This window comes from Herpailurus yagouaroundi, unplaced genomic scaffold, assembly GCF_014898765.1.
Source record: "Herpailurus yagouaroundi ecotype Mexico unplaced genomic scaffold, PumYag 253, whole genome shotgun sequence".
Lineage (NCBI taxonomy): Eukaryota > Metazoa > Chordata > Mammalia > Carnivora > Felidae > Herpailurus > Herpailurus yagouaroundi.
The window spans coordinates 4,734,230-4,758,605 of NW_024412470.1; the positions used below are offsets into that span (position 1 = coordinate 4,734,230).

Sequence of the window (24,376 nt, forward strand, 5' to 3'; positions counted from 1 at the left end):
CTGGGACTGGCCGCCGTGGCGCTGGGGACCGTCGCCTGGCGCCGCGCGCGGTCCAGGCGGCGCCGGCAGCTGCAGCAGGTGGGCACGGTGGCGCAGCTCTGGATCTACCCGGTCAAGTCCTGCAAGGGGGTGGCGGTGAGCGCGGCGGAGTGCACGGCCCTGGGGCTGCGCTGCGGCCACCTGCGGGACAGGTAGGGCCGAGCCGGGCGGGGCTCCGCGGGGAGGGCTTCGGGCGGGGGCGGTCTGCAGAGTCCGCCAGCAGGTCCTTCCTTCCCTTTCGACGGGGCAAGGACAAAGAGAACGAGGGGCAACTACGTCCCAACAGCCGACCCCAGGGGCCCGAGACCCAGGCCTAAGTGTCCCGACCCGCTTCCCCGAGACGGCTGCATTTCCACCTCCCACGGGCGCTTTTACGTCTGCGCTCCTGCCGAGCAGTGGTCGGGGCGCCCAGGTGTCTGTCGCGTGCCCGCCAACTTCTTCAACCCCATCTAGCAGAGGCGGCGAGCTTCCAGGGATTGGTCCCCGCCACATTAGTTTCATTAAACTGTCTCTGGAGAACTTGGGGGAAACTTGGGGCGGCGGAGCGCAGCCCTCAAAGGGCGCACCCAGGTGGAGCGCCCCTAAGGACAGCTGTTGAAGCTTAAGCTTCTTGCGGCCGGAGAAGTGCTATTGCCTCTGTTTCCCTAATGCGCGCAAGCACTCTTTTTATGAACAAAGGAACTGGGGTTCCGCGCCACCCAGCGGGGGAGCCAGGACTCTTGTTTTGTTTAGCACGTGGGTGCTTTGTGAAGAGTCGTTTTATTAATGGCCTATCAGGGTAGTCACGATCTGCGTGCATTCCTGGGGTTCAGCGAAGGTTGCAACGGCCCCGGAGCGAGCGGCTTTGTTCTCTTCCGGGTCTGGCGTCAGGCCAGCCCGGGGCCTCACTAAGGCTGCGCATCAAGCTCTTTCCTGCCAGACGAGCCCTCAGCTCCTGCAAGTAACCCAGAACTGGGCAGGGGGGACGGCTGTGGCCCGCCCCCGCCCCTCCCCCCGCCTTGCAGCAGAGAGGCGGAGGGCCATCCACGACATACGTGAGTGGTGAGCTCTGCATCTTTGCTTCTGGAAGCAAGGCGAGAATCCTAGCTATTTCATGGTTTGTACAGAGGTCACCGACTCCGAAAGACGGTCCAATGTATTGAATTTGTTTTGTAGGCCCCGGAGGCAAAGGGTGTTGTACTGTACCGATTGAGAGTATTTACTGAGCTCGTACGATAATAAATAATTACAAGAGCTGGCATTTGTGGCAGGCGCCATTTTTGTCATCATGGTACCAGCAAGCCTGAAGGAGAAGTGAGGGGCATAGCGGACTCCGTGTGACCAGTGCCAGGGAGCACAGAGAAGGAGCCCCAGAAACTCTCTGGGGTGGCCAGGAGGGTAAAAACCCCGGACTTGGGGGCAAGGTATACTGGGGGAAAGGCTAGTGCCCTCTGAGGGAATGACCGAAAGGGACTGAAAACGGAGATACAAGTACACCGGCGTTCACTGCAGCATCACCCACAGTAGCCCAAGGGTGAAATCAACCCACATATCCATCAACAGATGACCGGATAAACAACATGTGGTATAGACGCACCCGGGAATAGTGTTTAGCCACAAAAAGGAACGAAGTTCTGATCCACACTGCAGCACAGATCTTACAAGCATTATGTTAGGTGAAATAAGCCAGACACAAAAGGGCGAATATTATATGATTCTAATGATATGAAATATCTACAGTAGGCAAATTCATAGAGACAGGATGTGGATTGAAGTTTCCCAGGGGGCCAGGGGAGAGGAGAGAGAAGGGGGAGTTATTGCTTAATGGGTTCAAAGTTTCTATTTGGGGTGACGACAAAGTTTTGGAAATAGATAGTGGTGATGGTTGCATAACATTGTGAAGGTGCCCAGGGTCATAGAATTGTGCACCTAAGATAGTTAAGAACACATTTAAAAAAACAAATCTGTTTTCTGCTGATGGACACTTGGGTTGTTTCCTCCATCTTTCGGCATTGTGAACATTGCTTCTGTGAACATCACGGTATGCGTATCTGCCCTGTTTTCAATCCTTTTGGATATACGGAGGAGCATGCCAGACATTTAATGTTGTGTATATTTTACCACAATTAAAAACATTTAAAAAGCTGGCCTGCGTGAGGGCGCAGGGGGGTGTGAATGGCTGGTGAGCAGCTGGTTATGAAGGGCCTTGCCTGCCTTGCTGAAGATTCAGGGTTTTATCCTGAAAGCAGGAATCATGGAGGGATTTTTCATGGGGGCGGGGGGGCGGAATTTTCTAGATTTGTAGTTTAGAAAGATCAGACCGCCATCATCACCTGGAAGAATTATTACACGAAGAAGACTATTCATGTGCTGGGAGCAAGGATCTGGGGCAGGGCAGAGCTCTGACTGGGTCCAGGATGAGGGCCGATAGGCAGGCGGTTCAGGGAAGGGCTTCCATTAACCTTATTTTTCTCGTGTAGCTGAAACATCTCAACCATGATGACCCACTGGGGGTGGCGCACAGGAGCTTTAACGCCCTAACGTATTTGCCGTCTTTTAATCTTATGTCTGTGGATTCCAAGAGCTCGAGCTCACTTCTATAACTGTAGTCACTCGACCCAGTGAGAAATGATCAAAATGTCAATATATTCAGCTTCCTTGGCAGCTGAGGAATAACCCGTACGAATGGCTCCCCCCCCCACCCCGCCCCGCCCCGCACCCCCAGACAGTTTCCTGTTGCTCTGATCTCTCCATGGATCTTTTTTTTCTTGGAAGTACCTCTAGGTCAGGAGTATTGGGTTAGAAGAAATATCGTCCATGGTGACAATAGACCTTTGAGCAAATTGCAGCATCCACAGCCCTGAATATTGAAACATTAATGTTTTAAAAGGCGGGGGTGGATTTGGCAAGGTAGAAGTGGCCTCGTATGCTTCTCTGCTGAAGTCCACGCTCTGAGAACAATAGAGCCACAATCTCGTTATTGTGCTTCCTTCCGTGTGCCCTTCAAGTCTTTCTGGGAAATCGTTTCCTGTCGTCTCTCGGGGCACGTTTAACGAAAGCGGTCAGACCTTCTCGCAGTTGAGATGAGAGTATGATAACGTCTTTGATTTCTGTGCCATCAAGGAGCTCCGCAGGTTCTGAAGAGATTATATACATTGGATGCTTGAGTGGTTACCAAACCCTTTGAAATAAAGGGACAGACTCAGCCTTGCTGTGCTGTTGAGTTGATGTTTAGGACAGACAGACGCGCACGCGCGCACACACACACACACACGCACACACACACAGGCTTACGGGGAGGAAATGAAAGAGGACTGTGCATGACCGGAGCTCCCGCAGTGACTGGGTGCCTTTCACAGTGGGCCACGCATCTCTTGGGTTTTGAACATGGCAGGTTTTGGCTTGTGGTCAACGAGAAGGGGAACATGGTCACTGCTCGGCAGGAACCCCGTCTGGTCCTGATTTCCCTGACTTGTGAGGGCGATGCCCTGACCCTCAGTGCAGCCTACACGAAGGACCTGCTGTTGCCCATCAAGACACCTGCCACAAATGCCGTGTACAAGTGCAGGTAAGGGAAAGGTATGTCGTACTCCTTGCGTGAGTATTTATTCACGCAGTTTTGAGGGAGCGTGAACTAGGAGGAGTCCTGAAAAAAAGACTCTGGTGATAATTAACCATTGATTGAGAACATACTGTATGTAGGGCCAAGTCCCCAACATCATGATGATGTAAAACAAAGGAACAAGGAAGCAGCTTCAAAAAAAAATAAAAGGAAGGAAGGAAGGAAGGAAGGAAGGAAGGAAGGAAGGAAGGAAGAAAGAAAGAAAGAAAGAAGGAAAGAAGGAAAAGGGGCAGCTGGGTAGCTCAGTCTGTTAAGCATCTGACTCTTGATTTTGGCTCAGGTTGTGATCTCACGGTTCTTGGGATCGAGCCCCACATCAGGCTCTGTGCTGCTTAGCACAGAGCGTGCTTGGGATTCTCTCTCTCTCTCCCTCTCTCTCTCTCTGCCTCTCCCCTGCTTGTGTGTGCACATGCACTCTCTCCCACTCTCTCTCTCTCTCTCTCTCAAAATAAGTAAATAAACTTTTTTTTTTAATTTTTTTTTCAATGTTTATTTATTTTTGGGACAGAGAGAGACACAGCATGAACGGGAGAGGGGCAGAGAGAGAGGGAGACACAGAATCGGAAACAAGCTCCAGGCCCTGAGGCATCAGCCCAGAGCCTGACGCGGGGCTCGAACTCCCAGACCGCAAGATCGTGACCTGGCTGAAGTCGGACGCTTAGCCGACTGCGCCACCCAGGCGCCCCAAATAAACTTAAAAATAAAAGGAAGCAGCTTCAGAAATGTGTGTTAATGTGGGGCTGAGAGACAGAGAAGTCCTATGTAGAAGTCCTATGTAGAAAACCATGGGGAAAAAGCATATTCACATGTCAGCGAGAGAGAAATAAGGATAAAGGACAAAAATGGGGTGGGAGTGACAGTGGAAAATGTCCAGGAAGAGGTGAGATTAGATCTACCATTACCGTAGGACTTGCCCTATTTTGCCTGGAAAGACTGGGAACCTTCCACACCTAGGAAAGAAGTCACAAATGTTTTTGTGAACTATGAAGTCGCAAATGTTTTGTGAACATTTGGTACTAATGAAAGGAAGTTCTAGACAGAAAAGACACCTACGTCCAGAAGAGTGATCTGAGCCACAGATGCCCAGGGGTCTGCATGTAGTGAGGGCACAGACTCAGCCAGGAGGTCGCTCTGTACAGAGGCTCATTCCCCAACATTAGAAGGACTGCCAGGAAGCAATTAGTGTAGGAAAACTAGCTTTGCTTCTGAGAGCTCATGTCTAGAGTTGACTTTTTATCCCATTATGGGAAAATTAGAATTTGGTCTAATTCTACTCTTGTCACAGTTTCTGCATGTTGAATTAAAATGCATTGTGGGGCGCCTGGGTGGCTCAGTCGGTTAAGCGTCCAACTTCAGCTCAGGTCACGATCTCGCGGTCTGTGAGTTCGAGCCCCGCGTCGGGCTCTGGGCTGACGGCTCAGAGCCTGGAGCCTGCTTCCGATTCTGTGTCTCCCTCTCTCTCTGTCCCTCCCCCGTTCATGCTCTGTCTCTCTCTGTCTCAAAAATAAATAAACGTTAAAAAAAATTAAAATAAAATAAAATAAAATGCATCGTGAATGCATTTTGTTTTTATGTAGTCCAAGCCTATCATAGAAAGTAACATCACAGCAAAAAAAATATAGATCCGAGTTAGCTGAAAAGTATCTGAAGACCCCAAGAAGTTTATAAGATGCAATATGAGTATAGTTTCGACACTGTCTTAGAGTTTTAGACCTGATATGTTCTTATTTTAATTTTGATGATTTTTTTATTATAAACATAATACATATTCATTGTTGAAAAATTGCAAAATGCTAAACTAAAAAAACAGGAGACAAAAAAACCTGTGAGGTAACTATAAATAATATTCCGATGTTTTTTTTCTGTCTTCGTAGCTCATACTTGGAAAGAAACAATGTAAAAATAATATAAAAATATAAAAATACACGATTAATGTCATATTCTTAAGTTGATATGTTGAGTACCTTTTCATATTATTAAAAATCTTCAAAATAACTGTTTTCATGTTAGCATACTGTTTCATCCTGAGGGTGTCCTAATATGCATTTTTTTAATTTTTTATTTAAAAAAAAATTTTTTTTAACGTTTATTTATTTTTGAGACAGAGGGAGACAGAGCATGAATGGGGGAGGGGCAGAGAGAGAGGGAGACACAGAATCGGAAACAGGCTCCAGGCTCTGAGCTGTCAGCACAGAGCCCGACGCGGGGCTCGAACTCACGGACCGTAAGATCATGACCTGAGCCGAAGTCGGCCGCTTAACCGACTGAGCCACCCAGGGGCCCCTAATATGCACTTTAACATTTTAAAATGAGAGCAGACTCAGATGATATCAGAAATGAAAGAGGAGACATTACAACTGACACCACAGAAATACGAAGGATCGTAAGAGACTGCAATGAAGGAAGCTAACCTGAAATAACTGGACAAAACAAAACAATAAAACAAAACCAGAGTGATTACTACCATCTACTGAGCACACCCGAAACCTGCGAATTGTTTTGGGGGATTTGTATCTATGTGTATAGATTATCCCTGACCCTCAGAAGAAGGTGGTGATTTTATCCCCATTTTACTATTTGTTTTTGTTTTTGTTTTATTTTTATTATTTTTTAATTTAATTTTTTATTTTTTTAAAATTTACATCCAAATGAGTTAGCATCTAGTGCAACAATGATTTCAGGAGTAGCTGCCTTAGTGCCCCTTCCCCATGTAGCCCATCCCCCTCCCACCACCCCTCCAGTAACCCTCTGTTTGTTCTCCATATTTATGAGTCTCTTATGTTTTTCCCCCTCCCCGTTATTATATTAATTTCGTTTCCCTTCTCTTATGTTCATCTGTTTTGTTTCTTAAAGTCCTCGTATAGTGAAGTCATATGATTTTTGTCTTTCTCTGACCAATTTCACTTAGCATAATTTCACCCTCCAGTTCCATCCATGTAGTTGCAAATGGCAAGATTTCATTCTTTTTGATTGCCGAGTAATACTCCCTTGCATATATATATATACCACATCTCCTTTATCCATTCATCCGTCGATGGACATTTGGGCTCTTTCCATACTTTGGCTATTGTCGATAGTGCTGCTATAAACATGGGGGTGCATGTGTCCCTTCAAAACAGCACACCTGTATCCCTTGGATAAATGCCTAGTAGTGCAATTGCTGGGTCGTAGGGTAGTTCTATTTTTCGGAACCTCCATATTTTTTGAGGAACCTCCGTACTGTTTTCCAGAGTGGCTGCACCAGCTTGCATTCCCATATCCCCATTTTATAGATGAAGAAACTAAGGCACAGTAACAAATATCCTCCAAGGTCACTGGGCTTGTCATTTGTGGGAACAGGATTCACACCCAAGTAGGTCTACCTGACTCCTCTTTCTCAAACGTCGGGCATTGGCACAACACGACCGTGATTCATGCTGGTCACAGACCACCTCTCTCACGGTTGAACCTTGAACAATACAGGTTTGAACTCTGCACGTCCACTTACATGCAGATTGTTTTCAATACATACAGTACAGCACTATAAATGCATTTCCTCTTTAAGATTTTCTTAGTAACATTTTCTTTTCTCTAGTTTACTGTAATGAAGGAATATGGTATGTAATGCATAGAGCACACAAAATATGTGTCCATCAACTGTTTACGTTACTGTGGAACTTCTAGTCAACAGTTGGCTCTGCGTAGTTACATTTTGGAAGAGTCATCAGTTCTAGGTGGATTTTTGACTGCATGGGGGGTTGGCACCTCTAACCTCCATGTTGTTCAAGGGTCAACTGTATTTACGTAATGTTTTTCTCCCAATTGGTTCATCTTAAAAACAAACAAACAAACAAACAAACAAACCTTAAATGCATTTATTTAAAAAGGGAACCGTATAGGGATACCTAGACAACTTTCCAGGTGGAGGAGTTAACTGAAATAATAAATATGCTACAGATGGAATGTTACCCAGTTCTAGCCAGAAATTATTGCCTGTAGAGGTTTCTGGACTTGAGGTCTGTTTTTCCTTTTTAGAAAGAGATTATTATCACGTGTTGCTGGACATTCGGGACTTCCTATCATGAAACTGAATAGAATTACTTTCTCTCTGTGCAGTTCACCATTCTTTCCTGTTGTACCCAAGTACTACCATTGTCTTGAATACCCACAGTAGCAGTGGTCCTACACTTTAGAAACACTGGCCTATCCGAAGTGTTTCTTTCCTCTCTGCAGCTGTGAGATACGTATAACTCCCATACTGTCCTGCATGCTGTATATCAGGGAGAGCGGGGGAGACTTCAAATCCTATGCTTATTAGTAGCAGTCAAATCAAATTAGATTATTATTATATTTATTTATTTATTTATTTATTTATTTAAGTTAATTTATTTTTGAGAGACAGAGAGAGACAGAATGCAAGTAGGGGAGGGGCAGACAGAGAGGGAGACACAAAATCTGAAGTGGGCCCCAGGCTCTGAGCTGTCAGCATAGAGAGAGCCCAACTCGGGGCTCGAACCCACGAACTGTGAGATCACGACCTGAGCTAAAGTTGGACGCTTAACCGACTGAGCCACCCAGGGGTCCCTATTATTGTTATTATTAAAAAATTTTTTTTTTAATGTTTATTTATTTTTGAGAGAGTGAGAGCAGGGGAGGGGCAGAGAGAGAGGGAGACGTGGAATCCAAAGCAGCCTCCAGGCTCTGGGCTGTCAGCACAGAGTCCGACATGGGCTCAAACCCACAAACTGTGAGGTCACGACCTGAGCTGAAGTCGGACGCCCAACCGGCTGAGCCACCCAGGTGCCCCCTGATATTGTTTTATAATGGGACATGTTTTGATGCAAATTTTATCTTTTTAGTTTAATTAAATTAATTAAATTAATTAATTTGATTTTATTATTTTTAAGCTTATTTATTTTAAGAGAGACAGAGAGAGAGAGCCTGCAAGTAGGGACGGGGCAGAGACAGAGGGAGAGGGAGAATCCCAAGCAGGCTCCACGCTATCATCACAGAGCCCCACGCAGGGCCTGATCCCCTGAACTGTGAGATCATGACTCAAGCTGAAACCAAGGTGCTTAACTGACTGAGTCACCCAAGGTGCTCCCAAATTAGATTATGAGTATTATCTATACTGTTTTAGATTTTATAGAACATTTTCACATACACTGCTGAATCTAGTTGTATTATCATCATACTGGTAAAATATAGCCGGACCCTATTAATAAAGACTTCTGGCTGCTGTCCAGCTGCGTGAACCAGATTTTGTAGTAATCTTGAGTTTACTTGATACTGATGCATTTGTTTTCGTCTGGAGAACTCAGTATCTTTTCAAACATCCGATCTGATTTTATTCTTCCGTGCATTCCTTCCAGATAGGGAGGCACAGGCATGTATCATTCTATTGTAAGCCTGGATAAAGCAAGGCTGGAAACTGTGACTTCATTTGTGTTTACACAGTGGTTCAGAGGCAGGACCAGGCTAAAATCATGTTTCCTGATAATTAAAGAATCACAGTGACATCACAGCTTTTCTTTCTTCTTCTTCTCCTTCTCCTTCTCCTCCTCCTCCTCCTCCTCCTTCTTCTTCTTCTTCTCCTTCTTCTTCTTCTTTCTTTTAAATTTTTAATTTGAGAGAGAGAGAGAGAGCATGAGTAGGTGAAGGGCAGAGGGAGAGAGAGAGAGAGACAGAGAGAGAGAGAATCTTAAGCAGGCTGCATTCTCAGCATGGAGTCCGACATGGAACTTATCCCACCACCTTAGCATCATGACCTGAGCTGAAATCAAGAGTCGGATGCTCAACTGACTGAGCCACCCAGCTGCCCCAAGACATCACAGCTTTTTGATATGTGTAGGACATGGTAGGGTGTCCTGTGTTTTCAGAGCCATGACCAGTCTTTACTCCTGCCACTCCCTGCAGAGTGCACGGCCTGGAGATCGAGGGCAGGGACTGTGGGGAGGCTGCGGCCCAGTGGATTACTAGCTTCCTGAAGACACAGCCCTACCGCCTGGTACACTATGAGCCTCACATGCGACCGAGAAATTCTCACCAAATAATGGATGTGTTCCAGCCCACAGACCAGGTCAGAGGAGCATTCCTTGGCTTTGGCCTTCGGTGTGTCCTGTGGAAGGCAGGCTTCCTCAGGAGTGCACAGCAGTCATGTGCAGCCCATCAGGCACAGGGTAGCATGTCGCTGAGCTCTGCTCTGTCATTTTGCCAGGCAGCTCCCGGGAAGCTTGGCCTGAACAGCAGCTGGGGATTCTAAGGAACAGGCAAAATTAAAGCCCTTCCTTTGGGAACTTCCTTTGTGTTTCTTGATTTGGGGGACTCTTGCATTTTCCTGATCGCCATCTACCTTCCTATTTATGTAAGCCTTCCAGTGCCAACAGGGTTTCAAAACTTTTCCACTCTATTCTGTAATTGTATGTGGAGCTCAACCTTTTTACAGTGTGATTGCAATGGTCAGATCACGGTTGGGCAAACGAGTGTGGGCATGGAAATCCACAGACTTAAAGTGACTAAGTTGACCCTTATAGGAATGTAAGGATTCATGGTAAAAGGAGGGGTTGGTAGCACAATTCCTACGGCCATTAAAAAAAAAATTACATATATGGTCAGTAAAAGTACTTGATGTTGATTTGCAGGAGGCATCAAAATAGGTATCCGTGGAATCGGAATATTTTTATCATCCATAATGAGGTCATGAAGCTCATCAGCACTGGAGAAGTTGAGGCTTAAGAAGGTGGAGTGACTTCCTCAAGGGGACTTGGCCAGTGGCAGCTTTAGGATCCCAAGGCCACGTTTTTTTTTCATTCCATCATGTAATTCCTATTATCTGCAAGGCTCTTTAAGACTTCTGAAACACTGTGACTTTTCTATATAAAGAACTAAAGAAATACTTAGAAATACTGTGTGTGTGTGTGTGTGTGTGTGTGTGTGTGTGTGTGTTCCCCTGGGAACTGGGGAGGGGAGGGTTCCAGGAACTAACCACATATGACCTCTGTGTGCCACGTTCTAACCACTTCTGTTTCCTTCCCAGATTGCGTACTCAGATGCCAGCCCGTTCTTGATTCTCTCTGAGGCATCTTTGGCAGATCTCAACTCCAGGCTGGAGAAGAAAGTTAAAGTGGCTAACTTCAGGCCCAATATCGTCATTTCAGGGTGTGGTGTCTATGCAGAGGTAACAGGTTGCTTTCCTTTGCCCTTTCCTTGGATTTAACTTTTTTTTTTTTTTTAAGGTATGAAATTCTTTGATGTTGCTTTAGATTATTCCAAAGGATTCATGCGTTATTGGTGGTATGCTGGTCCATTCAGTTTTTCGAGTTCTTGAGCACCTGATTAGTTCAGACATCATCACGGAGGACACAGATATAGATGAAGTGGAGGTGCTGGTGTACAGGGAGCAGTTCAGGGTCTGAGACTTCTCAGCATAATTCCCAGTAGGTAGATTGGTTTTTGAGCCAAATTTACATAGCATAAAATACGTGATGTGTGTGGGCCATGGAACAAAGGCAGGGTATACTCATGTCTTGTTGAAGTTAGCTTTCCTGTTCAACTGATGGTCCCTGGGGAAAGATAGGCATTTACAGTATGGCTGCTGCAGCGTCGGGGGTGGGGTTCCCCAGCTGGATGGCCTATAAAATTCTTCCAGTGCCACTGCCAATCTGCCCTCAGATGCCTGCACTGTGGCTTAGCATGAAGGGCTTCCACGGTGTCACATGATTCTGGCAGCAGATTTACCTTTGTCATTGTCTTTGGATATTTCATTGGTTCTTTCCCTTGTTGACCATGAAGGCAGAGGTCGGTGGCCTAGAGGCTTGGTGAGTGGCAACCATCCAGATATGGGTACTTGACAGAGGCACCAGCTCTCAGATGGGAATTCCAGAGTTCTGGTGGTGGGTGTTTGTAGATGGAAAGTGGAGGTAAAGGGCAGGGGAAGAACTGAGTCCAAGTGACTGAGTCTTAATCCCTTATACTCAGGGAGACGGATTCTGCCTTTCCGTCTTACTGTGAGGAGGGAGCTAGGTGTGCTGAAAGAAGCAATCTAGGAAACTGAAGCCCACACTCAAACCCGAGGCTCTGAGGTCCGCCTCCAGCTTCCTTGCTGGCCCCTACATGACTCTGTGCAGGCTTGTGTACCTGCCTGGAGAATGGAGTGATCCTTTCTGCCTAGGATTACCTTACGGGTTTGTCAAAGGGTCAGGTTGGCTAAGGTGACTCGCAAAAAGTATAAATGCAGTATCAGTCAGTGACGGGCAGTAAAAGTACCTCCAAATGCACTTCTGATGTTTTATGTCAAACGCTCTAAACATGCCACGCTTTCCAAAGATGGCAGGTCAGCGTCTAGTATAAGGCGGGAAACGTGCGCTGTCCCCGAGAGCCTGCCCTGGGCTGTCCCTCCACGTTCCACTGTGACAAGGGAGCTCATCTGCCCTTGCTCACATCCAGCACAGTTCAGCTGGACTCAGACAAGAGGGGAAAATCAGTGTTGGTTGCTTTTGATCGTCTCATTGATATTTGTCTTGTACCAGTTGAGGCCAGGAAAGCAATTTCTCCTGAGGGTTTTCCTTCTCAGAAAAAGGAAAAGGGTGGTGGCTTCCACCTAATGCTCACACTGTGCTTTGCAGCCTGGGGAGGTGAAGGTCATATTCCCTTTTTATAAGGAGGAAGGGAGAGGCCTGGGGAGGTGACCTGGCTCGCCTGAGGCTATCCCATGGCACAAAGTGGAGGAGCTGGATCTTGAACCCAGACAGTACCATGTGCCAAAGGAACTCTGAACATTCTAAGGGGCATACGTGAGGTTGGGACACCTGGGTTTGAATCCACCTGCTTCAATAAGTGGCTGTTTGACCCTGGACAAGTCCTCGAACCCCTCAAGGCCTTTGCTTCTTGCAGTTGTAAAATGCAGATGATTTCAGCTCCCTGATGGCAGCTGTAAGAATCAAGGTCTATACCAATCTGTGGAAAAGCTCTTAGAAAATGTCATAGAGAGGTGGGGGATGGTCTCTTTCCTATAATCAGAGTGAAGGAGCCTGACTGAGGCATTCCCCCAACTGTGACCAACTTTAAGCTTCCTTCCCCTTTGCGATCCTTGTGCCCTGGGTCATGTTGATGACGTTTCCTGCCCCAAAGTTCTGAGATGGTCAGATGTAGATAAAATGAGCGGAGACAGCTCTCTCAGAGTAGGACCTCAGATTTACATTTGTTTGAACTGAATCTTGTTTTAGAGGCCTTCATTTCTTTTATTTATTTTTTTTTAATTTTTTTTTTCAATGTTTATTTATTTTTGGGACAGAGAGAGACAGAGCATGAATGGGGGAGGGGCAGAGAGAGAGGGAGACACAGAATCGGAAACAGGCTCCAGGCTCTGAGCCATCAGCCCAGAGCCCGACGCGGGGCTCGAACTCACGGACCGCGAGATCGTGACCTGGCTGAAGTCGGACGCTTAACCGACTGCGCCACCCAGGCGCCCCGAGGCCTTCATTTCTTTATAACTCTGAGTGTTTCCTAACTGGGAACATTTCACATTTTAAATTGGATGTTAATACAACACTGTGGCTGAGCTCCTTTTATAATAACATGTCGCTCTTTTTTTTTTAAGTTTATTTATCTATTTTGAGAGAGACCCAGATAGCCGAGTGGGAGAGGGGCAGAGAGAGAGGAAGACAGAGAGTCCCAAACAGGCTCCACGCTGTCAGGGTGGTGCCCCATGCAGGGCTCGAACTCACGAAACCATGAGATCATGACCTGAACTGAAACCAAGAGTTGGACACTTAACTGACTACAGTCATATGTCACTCATTGCACGATGAGTTAGTCCCACTGGGTCCCCTGCACTGTGGAAAACAGGATTGAAGAAACATGGTTGTTTCTCCTAAGGCGATCAGATTGTGAACAGGCCAGCAAGACAGGCAACGAAGGTGGTGAATGCAGGGTGTTAGGTGACCACAAGATTGTTGTTAGCACCGACGTATTGGGAGATGACAGGGCCGCTAGGGGTCTGCTCAAGGCCCGAGTATCACAGGGCTCAGGGCTTGGACCCGGTTACATCTCTGGCTTTCCTTATTATGGAATTTTTTACCTTATTTATCTGTGACTCGATCCCCAACAGTTTCTAGTGCACATAAATTAATTAGTAATTAATTAATTTCCTAACAGAGCCCACATTTCTCTTCGCTTGGATCTTTTATGTTTTTTATGACCATGGTGCCCCCTGGTGGACAAACACACACAGAACAGGCTGGGGCTTCTCTAACCCCAGGGGCCCAGCTTTTGTGGACCTGCGGTTAAGAGACCCATTTTAGGCTTAAAAAGCTGCAGTACCTCCCTCTCTCTCTCTGCCCCTCCCCCACTTGTGCGCGCGCGCTCTCTCTCTCTCAAAAATAAATAAGAACATTAAAAAACCAGCTGCAATACATATAGCAAGAATGATATGCACTCTGAGAGTTAAATTCTGAGTCTCCAGGTCTCTGGCTTGTGATCACACCGGACAGGGCAGGTTGGTTTTAGCTCATGAATTTTTGTCTTCAGCCCTGAGGCAGCTGGCACTTCTCTCCCAGGGTAAGAAGTTCAAGACTATGATTAGATGTTCTATGTCTCTTCAGTGTCTTCCTTCTAATTACTTCCCCAGTCTCCTCACCCTTCTTTTGTGCCTTCCAAAGTCTCTGTTCTGGAAGGTTCCATTCAAATCCTATCTTTTCCTTAAAACCTCTCCTGACCAGAGCAGCCTGAGGGCTTGTTCTTCTAAAACCTCCAGGTCAATTCTTGCCTGTGTAGTTAAACCCACGCACTGCGTGGGTTTCTCTCCAATTTTTGCTTTCTCTCGAATTTTCTGGAACCCTCAAAAATATATTGATCATTAACTTTTCTTGTGTGTATGTCCTGTCTCCCCTGCTGGATTCGAGGGGGTGCTAGTCCATTGATTTTATTTGTCCTGAAAAGTAGGCACCAGTGACCCAGGCTGTGGGCAAATGCCTAAGAAGCTCCCTGCGGTGGAGCACATAAGGGTGTGGGGGTACTCTTGATTTGTTCGTATCTGCAAAGGGAGATGATACAAGGTGAACGTATCAGTGCCCTAAGGATCTAGGTCCAGCAGAGGCATGCATAGTTTAGAGTGACCCCCTGTCCATGTCCTTTCTGTCACCCACGCCCTCTGTCAATCCCAACCCCTCCATTCGCTCCTCCTTGAGTCCAATGGGATCAGTCAGGAAGGTCAGTTTCTTTTTTTTTTTTTAAGTGTATTTATTTATTTTTTAGAGAGAGCACAAGTGGCAGGGGGGCAGAGAGAGAGAGGGAGACACAGAATCCGATGCAGGCTCCAGGCTCTGTGCTGACAGCACAGAGCCCGATGCGGGGCTTGAACTCATGAACCACGAGATCATGATCTGAGCTGCAGTTGGACGCTTAACCGGCTGAGTCACCCAGGCGCTCAGGGAGATGAATTTCGACTGCAGTTTTATCAGTGAGAGCAGAGGGAGCATTTCACTATAGGGGCACGAACTGTCATAGGCAGAGAGAGGACAAGAGGGTGTGTGGCTTCTCGGGGCTGGTGTAAAAGTCTCCCATCTATGGTATAAGTGGCTTCATTAGGTGTCAGCTCATATGCAGTCCCTACACAGGTGTGTCACAGCTAAGTCTCGGAAGTGCCCCTATGAATTTCGTGCTTTGTCCCCGTAGGATTCTTGGGATGAGCTTCTTATTGGTGACGTCATACTGAAAAGAGTAACGGCTTGTTCCAGGTAAGGCACTTCCTTCCACCCCCGGAGTGGAGATGGTGGGAGGGCCGAGGTCAGCCTGCTTTGTCCCTTGTATGATGCTGTGTGTGTGTGTGTGTCCAGGTGCATTTTAACCACGGTGGACCCAGACACTGGCGTCATGAGCAGGAAGGAACCGCTGGAGACCCTGAAGAGGTAGGAGCAGGCACCTGAATGTCTCTGGGAAGCAGAGAAAATAGCACGAACACAGTCTTGAAGCCGAGGGGGGGTCCTAGTGACTGGGTAATTGGGGAGATATGCCTGGGTGCCATGGTTCCCAGAGTGTCTCCTTGCATAAATAACTGTATTTCTCATTCAGAATTCATGATTCAAAGGAACCGATTTAAGAAGTGCATTGTTTAGATATTTTGGCGAATTTGGAACTGATTATTTGATGATACCAAATGTTTATTAGGTGTGATAATGGCACTGTGATATAAGATAGATACGTATATTTTGGAGAAGGGTGTTGAAGTAATTAGGGGAAATGACATGATGTCTGGGATGTGCTGTATATTACTACAGCACACACACACACAAAAGGTCACATGGAAAATTGTGTCAAAACTTTGATAAATAGAATCTGGGTGATAATTATATGGGCATTCATGGCAGCATTTCTACTTTTTTTTTAAAAATGTGTATTTATTTTTGAGACACACACACACACACACACACACACACACACACACAGAGCGGGGGGAGGGGCAGAGAGAGGGGAACAGAAGATTTGAAGCAGGCTCTGGGCTGACAGCAGTGAGCATGATGTGGGGCTCGAACTCACGAACCGTGAGATCATGACCAGAGCCAAAGTCAGACGCTCAACCAACTGAGCCACCCAGGTGCCCCATCAGCATTTCTACTTTTATGTTAACTTTAAAGTATTCATAATAAAACATTTTAAGTGAAAGATACAGTTACAGAGATAAGTTTAAATGGCATCGAAAGATAGTTAAAATAACACTGAGTTTAAAAATTTTTTTTTTTCAACGTTTATTTATTTTTGGGACAGAGAGAGACAGAGCATGAACGGGGGAGGGGCAGAGAGAGAGGGAGACACAGAATCGGAAGCAGGCTCCAGGCTCTGAGCCATCAGCCCAGAGCCCGACGCGGGGCTCGAACTCACAGACCGTGAGATCGTGACCTGGTTGAAGTCGGACGCTTAACCGACTGCGCCACCCAGGCGCCCCTCACACTGAGTTTTAAAAGCTGATAACGAAATAGCACGTATTTTTCTTTTTTTATTTGATTTTACTTTTTAAAATATATAAAGGCACATGAGTAAATAAAGGGCTGGAAGGTTTTGTTTTGTTTTTTGTTTCCTTTAGAGAGACAGAGAGTGAGTGGGGGAGAGGGGCAGAGGGAGGGAGAGAGAGAGAGAGAGAGAATTCCAAGCAGGCTCCATGCTTAATCTGGAGCCTGACATGGGGCTTAATCCCATGACCCTGGGATTGTGACCTGAGTTGACATTGAGAGTTGGACACTCAACCAAGCGAGCTACCCAGGTGCCCCCAGGACTAGAAATTTATAAACAAAAACATGAATGGAGGTGCTCTTGTGGTAATGGAATTATGAGAAAAAAAATAGTTTTATATGCAGTCTTTAAAATTCTTTTAAAATGTTTATTTTTGAGGGAGAGGGACACAGAGTGTGAGTGGGGGAAGGGCAGAGAGAGAGGGAGACACAGAGTCTGAAGCAGGCTCCAGGCTCTGAGCTGTCAGCACAGTGCCCGACGCGGGGCTTGAACTCACGAACCACGACATGACCTGAGCCGAAGTCGGATGCTTCGGCTGAGCCACCCAGGCGCCCCGGGAGAGGTATTCTTGAAGTGAATAGCAAATGGCTGCTTTTCACCTGGGTTCCCACTGCTGGGTGTAGAGTTGCAGGAACATTCCAAGAGAGGTACAGACAGCCCAAGGCAGCTCTCATCATTTTGAGGGGCACTGTGGATTCCTCAATGCTCAAAACAACATTAATTAACTTTCTCACTTTAACTTAATATTTATTACCTAATATTAAGAACTTAATATGATAGAGGCATCTGAGTGGCTCAGTTGGTTAAGCATCCAGCTCTTGATTTTGGCTCAGGTAATGGTCTCAGGGTTCGTGAGATCGAGCCCCGTGGGGGGTTCTGGACTGTGAGCACGGAGTCTGCTTGGGATTCTCTCTCTCTGCCCCTCTCCCACTTGTGCGCTGTCTCTCTCTCTCTCAAAAATAAAATAAACTTTAAAGAAGAACGTAATATCATAGCATACTTGAGGGTTGTATATTTCACTGCATGTACATTTCCCCCCCACCCCAGAAAAAGTAACGAAAATTTTAACTCTAGGACATGATATGCCAGCTGAGCTGTGTAGAGGTGAGGTCCACTGATGTCCGCGAATTATTTGCAAATGCAAAAATGTACATATAATGAATTGAGGGATGGATAAAATGTGATGAAGGAAATACAGTAAAGTGTTACATGTAGTGTCCAGGTGATGAGTAAGTGGGTATTCGCTATAAAACTCTTTTAACTTGTGTGCATGTTTGGGAGCTGTAATAATAAATACTATGTGGGTTGGAATATTAGTAAGGGGGGTGGGGTTTTGAGAAGCAGCAACGACAGACCAGCTATGCCTCCAATCGCACTCACTCATTCAGCGGCAGAACAAAGCAGAACTTGGTCTTCCTACTTCCTGTGGCCGTAAAGGAGCTGCCGGGAGAGGGGCAGGTGGCCGGGGAAAGAGCCCTGTCCCGGGAGCCGGGAACCCCGGCTCTGCGGCCAGCTGTCCCGAGCGTCGGCCGGTCCCCCTCTCGTGCAGGCCATGGGTGATCTTCCCTCTGAAACAAACCGGGTAGGACAAGACTGGATGATTCTGTGTGCAGCTGAGCGATTGTAGGAATTGACCCTAACCCCTTTTCTGTGCGTCCTGTTCTCTCTCTCTCCCCCCATCACGTGACTTGGTGTCTGTCACCCCCTCCCTCTGGATTTAGGAAGTGTCTCTGTTGGTGGGAACAGCCTCCTGCATCGGGAATCTGTGTTTAGAGAAGGAGGATAATTGACCCCCACACAGAGTGAGGACAAGCAGGCGGGGGTGGCGGGAACCAGCACAGCTCTCCCAATGGTCTGCAGGCTTTCTGCAGCCCAGCACCCCCCACCCCCCCATGGCTCCTAATCCCCCCCCCCCCGGAGAGGGAGCAGCCCACCTAGGTGTCTTCCCCTGTCTCTGACGGGGATTGGAGCTGCCATAGAGGTAGTAATTTATGCTCTCCCCAGGACAGGTGGCCATAAATCTGGAAGAGAGAGGCCCGGCCTCGGGACGTAAATCACGGGAAGCGAAGCAAAGCAAACAGTAGCGTCCAGAACACCTTCCCCGCTCTCGGGCAGGTCGCTCCGACGCCAGACTGCTTTGCGTTTTGCCGTGTCTTCAGGTGCCCCGGGGTGTGGTGCCTGCTGGTCCCCAGCGGGGAGACCTGTCTGCCAGCCTCACCCGCGGAGGCCTGGCGCCCACTGGCAGAATGCAGGTGGCAGAGCAACAAGAGAAGAAATAGGTCAGGTGCTGCGGACCATCCGTGGGCCAAACCCAAGGGAGCCTTTGCCTGAGAAAAGTTCAGAGCGGGCGGCACAGAGGAGGAGGGGAGGTGGGAAAATATGGAGATGGAACTATTCTTAAAAAAAAAAAAAAAGGTTTCTTTAAACATTTATTTATATTTTGAGAGAGAGAGAGAGAGAGCGTGAGTCGGGGAGGGACAGAGAGCGAGAGGGAGACACAGAATCCGAAGCAGGCTCCAGGCTCCGAGCTGTCCACACCAGAGCTCGATGAGGGGCTCGAACTCACGAACCGTCAGATCATGACCTGAGCTGAAGTCGTGGAGACTTGACCGACCGAGCCCCCCAGGTGCCCCCCAGTGCTGTTTAATTCTTACCCTGGCCATTGAGGTAGTGGATTGTGAGGTCTCAGAAGTGGCCTGTGCCCCAAGGTGGGGACCCAGAGGTGACCAGAGACCATGCTTGTAGCCACGGCCTGGGCATTGACCAGTAAACGAGTAGACCCGGCAGAGTGATAATGGGCAGTAGCCGGCACCGGTGCACGTACTTTACAGGTGGCAGCGTTTCCAGTCACACTTACCCTTGCAGTTTGGAGACCTCTGTTGAAATTAAACACGGGGGCTTGGACTTCCTGCTCATTAGAGAAGTTGTAGGTTCCCTACTCATTAAAAAAGGAAAATGCATTAAGAAAGGAACCTTTAAATGCGTTTGTAATTTATTAATCCCCACCAAAAAGTACATATTCGGGGAAGAAAAATCGTAGGCGATCCCCACAAGATACAGCACTCTGTTTGCCGTCTGTTGAACAAAGCTCGGTGTGCACATGAATTTGCAGACCGCTTGCAGTACCCACTCATGCCCACAAGGGGTCGCCGATAAACTCGTTTATGGGGTCTTCCCGCGTCCCTGCGGGGAAGGGGGGGGGGGGGGGGAAACCGTGTTAAAGGGACCGGAAGGTGGGACAAGAGTGGGGGAGGGTTGTAGGGGAGCCCTGGAGGGCTCGACCCGCTGCCACAGCGCTTCCTGTTTCGATTCCGAGGCCCCGAAATGGACTGCCGCCTGCGAACCAGGTGACCAAACCTGCGCTTGTACAAACCAACCTTCTTGCCCCGTTTTGCGCTGTTTGAGGGGCCGGGCTGCAAGGGGCCCTGCACTCTAAGTTACCTGGTGGGGGGAGTGAGTGTATATGTGAGTGATTGATGGGAGAAGGCAGGTGAAACCCATGAATGGCCAAACCTTTGTATAGAAGACTTAATAGCAACCCACTCAGTTTTTCCAGGCCTGTGTCCACACTCGCAAGGAATATAGCTGACCAAGGATCAGTCGCATCTTGGGTAGGAAGCCTAGTGACTGTGGGTGGAGGGGCCAGACCTCGGTTCTCAGGCGCCCTTGGCAGTGAGCCGGTCAGGCAAGGTGCCTGCCGCCTGGTGAGGGGCCTCTGGATTTGATCCTCTCCAGTGGCTCATCTGCCCGCTTTGATCCGATGAACGAAATTAGGACCGGGTTGCCACAAACGTTTTTGTTTTTTTTTTTTTTTCTTTTTAAAGCACTTTAGAATAAAATCAATGTTTTCTATCAAAATGTTTTGGAGCACCTGGGTGGCTCAGTCGATTGTTGAGCACCCAACTCTCGATTTCGGCTCAGGTCATGATCCCGGGGTCGTGGGATCGAGCCCCACATCGGGCTCTGCACTGAGTGGGGAGCCTGCTTGAGATTCTCTCTCTCTCCCTCTGCCCCTCTCCCCTGCTCCCATCCTTCTTCCCTCTCTCCCTCTCTCTAAAAAAATGTTTTAAATAAAAAGGTGATGTAAAATTGGAGTTAGCTTAAGTGCGAAACTGGAGGAAAACTTTCTCCCGGTTCAGGGGGGTAAGAGGAGAATCTCGCCATGTTATTCCCACACATCTGCCTCCTGTGCTGCTCGTGTTTTCGGCCTGACGAAGATGTTCATACTGATTCGACTAGAGGGTTTTGCTCACCAACACATTCATCCATTCAACAAATGATTGTGGGTCACTGGTGACCTGTGAGCAGTACAAGGGAGTTCGCCACAGTCCCTGCTCTCCGGGGACTCCCCCCCCCCCCCCGCCGCCCCCCACCAGTCTTGCAGACAGATAGATGTGTGCCCTGACTATAGGACAAGGCATGTGAATGTTCCAGGAGCCGGCAGGGAAAATCAAGGTTGGGAAAGGTACTCCCGGCTGGGGGATCCCGGGCTTCCTTCTTAGGAGATGTGGCATTTGAGTTAGGCCTTGAGGAAAAGGTAGAATTATAACGCACGGGGCGGTGGACGAGGGGTGGTGTCCCACAGGAGTCTCTGAGCCAGTAAAATGCAAAGCAAGATGAAAAGACATGGAGAAAGGACACCTGAGTGGCTCAGTCAGTTAAGCCTCCGACTCTTGATTTCGGCTCAGGTCATGATCCCAGGGCCGTGGGATCATGCCCCGCCGCCCGAGTCAGGCTCTGTGCTGAGCATGGGCCCTGCTTAAGAGTCTCTCTCTCCCTCTGTCTCTCTGCCCCTCCCCCCATTAAAAAAAAAAAAGACATTTAGTAATCCATTGGAGAACTACACAGGTTCATGTAAAGGGCAGAGGGGTGACAGGCTTGGAGAAGCTGCTGGGGCCAGGTAGAGAGCCTTGCATGCCCCGCTGAAGAGTTGGAATGCTATCTTTAGGCACCGGGGAGCCATTGACAGTTTCTGGGCCTGGGAACGACAAGACCAGAGCAAAAGGAAGGAAGTGGCATAGCTTCGTCCCAACCATGAATTGGAAGCCCCTTTGTCCCAACCATGAATTGGAAGCCCGGGGTGGGGGGGGGGGGGGGTGGTGGCGGTCGGAGAACGAGGAAAAGAGATGGGTTGGGAAGTTGTCACGATGGTCTGAGCATGCCGAGGGCAGGCCGGAGAAGCAGTGAGCCAAGGCGAGGCCGTGGCGCAGGAAGAAGCTCAGGACTTGGCAGCTAGGGACAAGCGGCAGAAGGTGAGGGGCAAGGTGGACTAGATGACCCTGGGGCTCCATGCCCCGGGGCTGGTAGGACTGGCGGTTCTAGTGACAGACGTGGGGGAGCCAGGGGGAGAGCTGCCTGGGGCAAGGGAAGCTGGTAAAGGGTGTCTGAACTGCCCGAGTGCCTCATCTCGTAAGGCCGTCAGAGGGAACATTCCATGGAGAAAAGATGTGGGGGGCTGGGTGCCTTTCAGAGTTTGTGCTCCTGGTGGGCTGCTCCCCGCACGACTCCAGGAGGCGCCGTCCTGTCAGACTTTGATGGGGTTGGTACTGTCTGGAGCTGGGCCCCGGTGGCTGTGGGTTGGGGCCGGGGGGGGGGGGGGAGTGGGCATTGACTTCAGCTGAGAAGAACCAAGAGGCCATTTGAGCTCTTGCTTCGTTCGACCAAGACTCATCATGCTCTCTCTCCCATTGCAGTTATCGCCTGTGTGACCCTTCTGAGCAAAAGCTATACGGAAAATCGCCTCTCTTTGGGCAGTATTTTGTTCTGGAAAACCCAGGGACAGTCAGAGTGGGAGATCCTGTGTACCTGCTGGGCCAGTGACAGGAATCCTGTCCTGGAATATCAGATACCTTGAAAAAAGATATCGTCAGAGACGCTGGGAAGCACGCCTGTGGAACCGAACCCTCAGCATTTTCTTTGGGTCTGTGACTTCTGGGGTTTTTTTGTTTGTTTGTTTTTTTGTTTTGCCTTTTAGACTTCTTTGTGCCTCAGTCCTTCCCAGGGTCCCAGTGCACAAGGCAAAGAAATAAGTCCTTGGGAGCTTAGTAGGACATCTGCAAGGCACTTAAATGACAAGGCAGAACACCGAAAATCCCTTGTTTAACTGTGATTGTGGAATCTGTTCCCCTTTTCCATTCGCCTATCCAGAGGGCTAACCTCCATCGTCTCATTACCACTCCGAAGGAAAGAGAAGAGAAAGAGGAAGAGTGGGGAAGTGTGAAGAATGTTCTGGAAGAATGCAATGGAAATGACATAGCTCCCCAGATAAGGCTGGAGTGTCACATCCCTTTTCTCCCCAAGCCCTGGACTACGTTTTGAGGAGGCATAAAGACCCCGATCTTCAGGAAACACTTAAGATGTCAACCTCTTATAGATCATCATGGAACTGGCACTTCTTCTCAGACAACGTCCACAGGATTGGATGGATCCTTCAATAGCACGCAGTGCCTCTGGGCTGTAGAACAGCAGAAATGTCATGGTGCAAAGTCAACCATTGAGAACAGCCATTGCTGGCAGACGCCCACAGGCAACACGTGGAAAGCAAGACAGACACAGACTTCCTTGTCTTGAGACAAATGTCAAGTACATCCCATTAGTGATCCAAACGTTTTTCCCAACATAGGAGAGTGGGCGGTAGCCCCAGAGAGGGGACGACCGCCCGTTTGCTGTTGTCTGAGACGCTGTTAAATGTTGCCCAGTGAAATAGTGGCGCCCCTCTTGGCAGATGAGCAAAAAGAAGCAGAAAGATGTCGCCCCCTGGTGGTGGCGAATGATAGCTTAGCCCATGCTGTGGAAAAGATTGGGAAAAAAAAATACCTGTGATTGGGTTTTAATTTTCTATCCCTGATTTTTTTTTTTTTTTAAGGAAGTGGGGACACCTTCCAGGTACTCTCTGCTTCTCAGCTGTAAGTATTTGATTTCCTAAAAGCTCTCAGGAGGGTGGCTCTGTTGTCACAAAGCCCCCTGGGATCCTTGCTGGTCTCATCAACTCATGGCTGGGTCCTCCTCCTCAAATTCAGGGTGAGAAAGTTCTGGAGTCCGTGGATGAGAAGAAGCGTGATTTTGTGATTCGGAATGGGCCGCTGAAAACCTTTCGAAGGAAAAGAGGAAATCATGTCAGTTCATTAAAAACCGCTATCTAATCTTTCTACTTTCTAATGATTTAGCTCTAAGAGCTGAGGAACCATATCCTTCACTGCTGTTTTGTCCTTAGGAAGCTGACTAAATCGTGAAAAAATGTTCCCAAACTGTAAACAAACGGAAGCTACTCTAACTCGCTTCAGGTCTTACTAACTTCTTGGCACAAAAATCGGACTTTGAAGCCTGACTGATGTGAATGGGCGAAGCTGGTAATTGTGCCGCCCAACCAGAGCTGGGTCTCTTACAGATGGAGCTGCTCACACACAGCTTCCCCAGGCGAACACCCATCTCTGATGGGCTGGCAAGCAAACGTGCTTTTCACCAAAAGCTGTGCGTTCTCCACGTCGGTTTTATAAAAGAGGTTAGTAATCACTGGAATCTAGCCCAGCTCCGAGGTAACCTTGGAAGTCAACAGGTGCACCTATGTGTGTTTTCTGGTTGGTGATTCGCTGCAATTTGTTTTCTGCACCCTTGGCACGGAGCAGAGAGCGAAAGCGATCGGTCAGGTCACCTGGCCCGTCACCTTCCCCTTATAAATCCACTTTGTGCTGAAACTACAGGTAGACTGAGGCAAAAATAAGAGTTCGGCAAGTAACGTTACGAATGGGACCT

The 24,376-nt window shown here is 48.2% G+C and overlaps 1 protein-coding gene across 1 annotated transcript; it reads left to right on the forward strand.

The window, feature by feature from the left end:
• Positions 1-3: 3 nt before the first annotated feature.
• On the forward strand, positions 4-23,902 carry MTARC1 (mitochondrial amidoxime reducing component 1; the record flags this gene model as incomplete). The annotated part of the gene is made up of 7 exons (XM_040460965.1): positions 4-191; positions 3,413-3,586; positions 9,536-9,698; positions 10,656-10,796; positions 15,293-15,354; positions 15,454-15,525; positions 22,318-23,902. Coding segments are annotated over 7 exons (927 nt in total), but the record flags the coding sequence as incomplete, so codon positions are not given.
• Between the last annotated feature and the right edge of the window lie 474 nt (positions 23,903-24,376).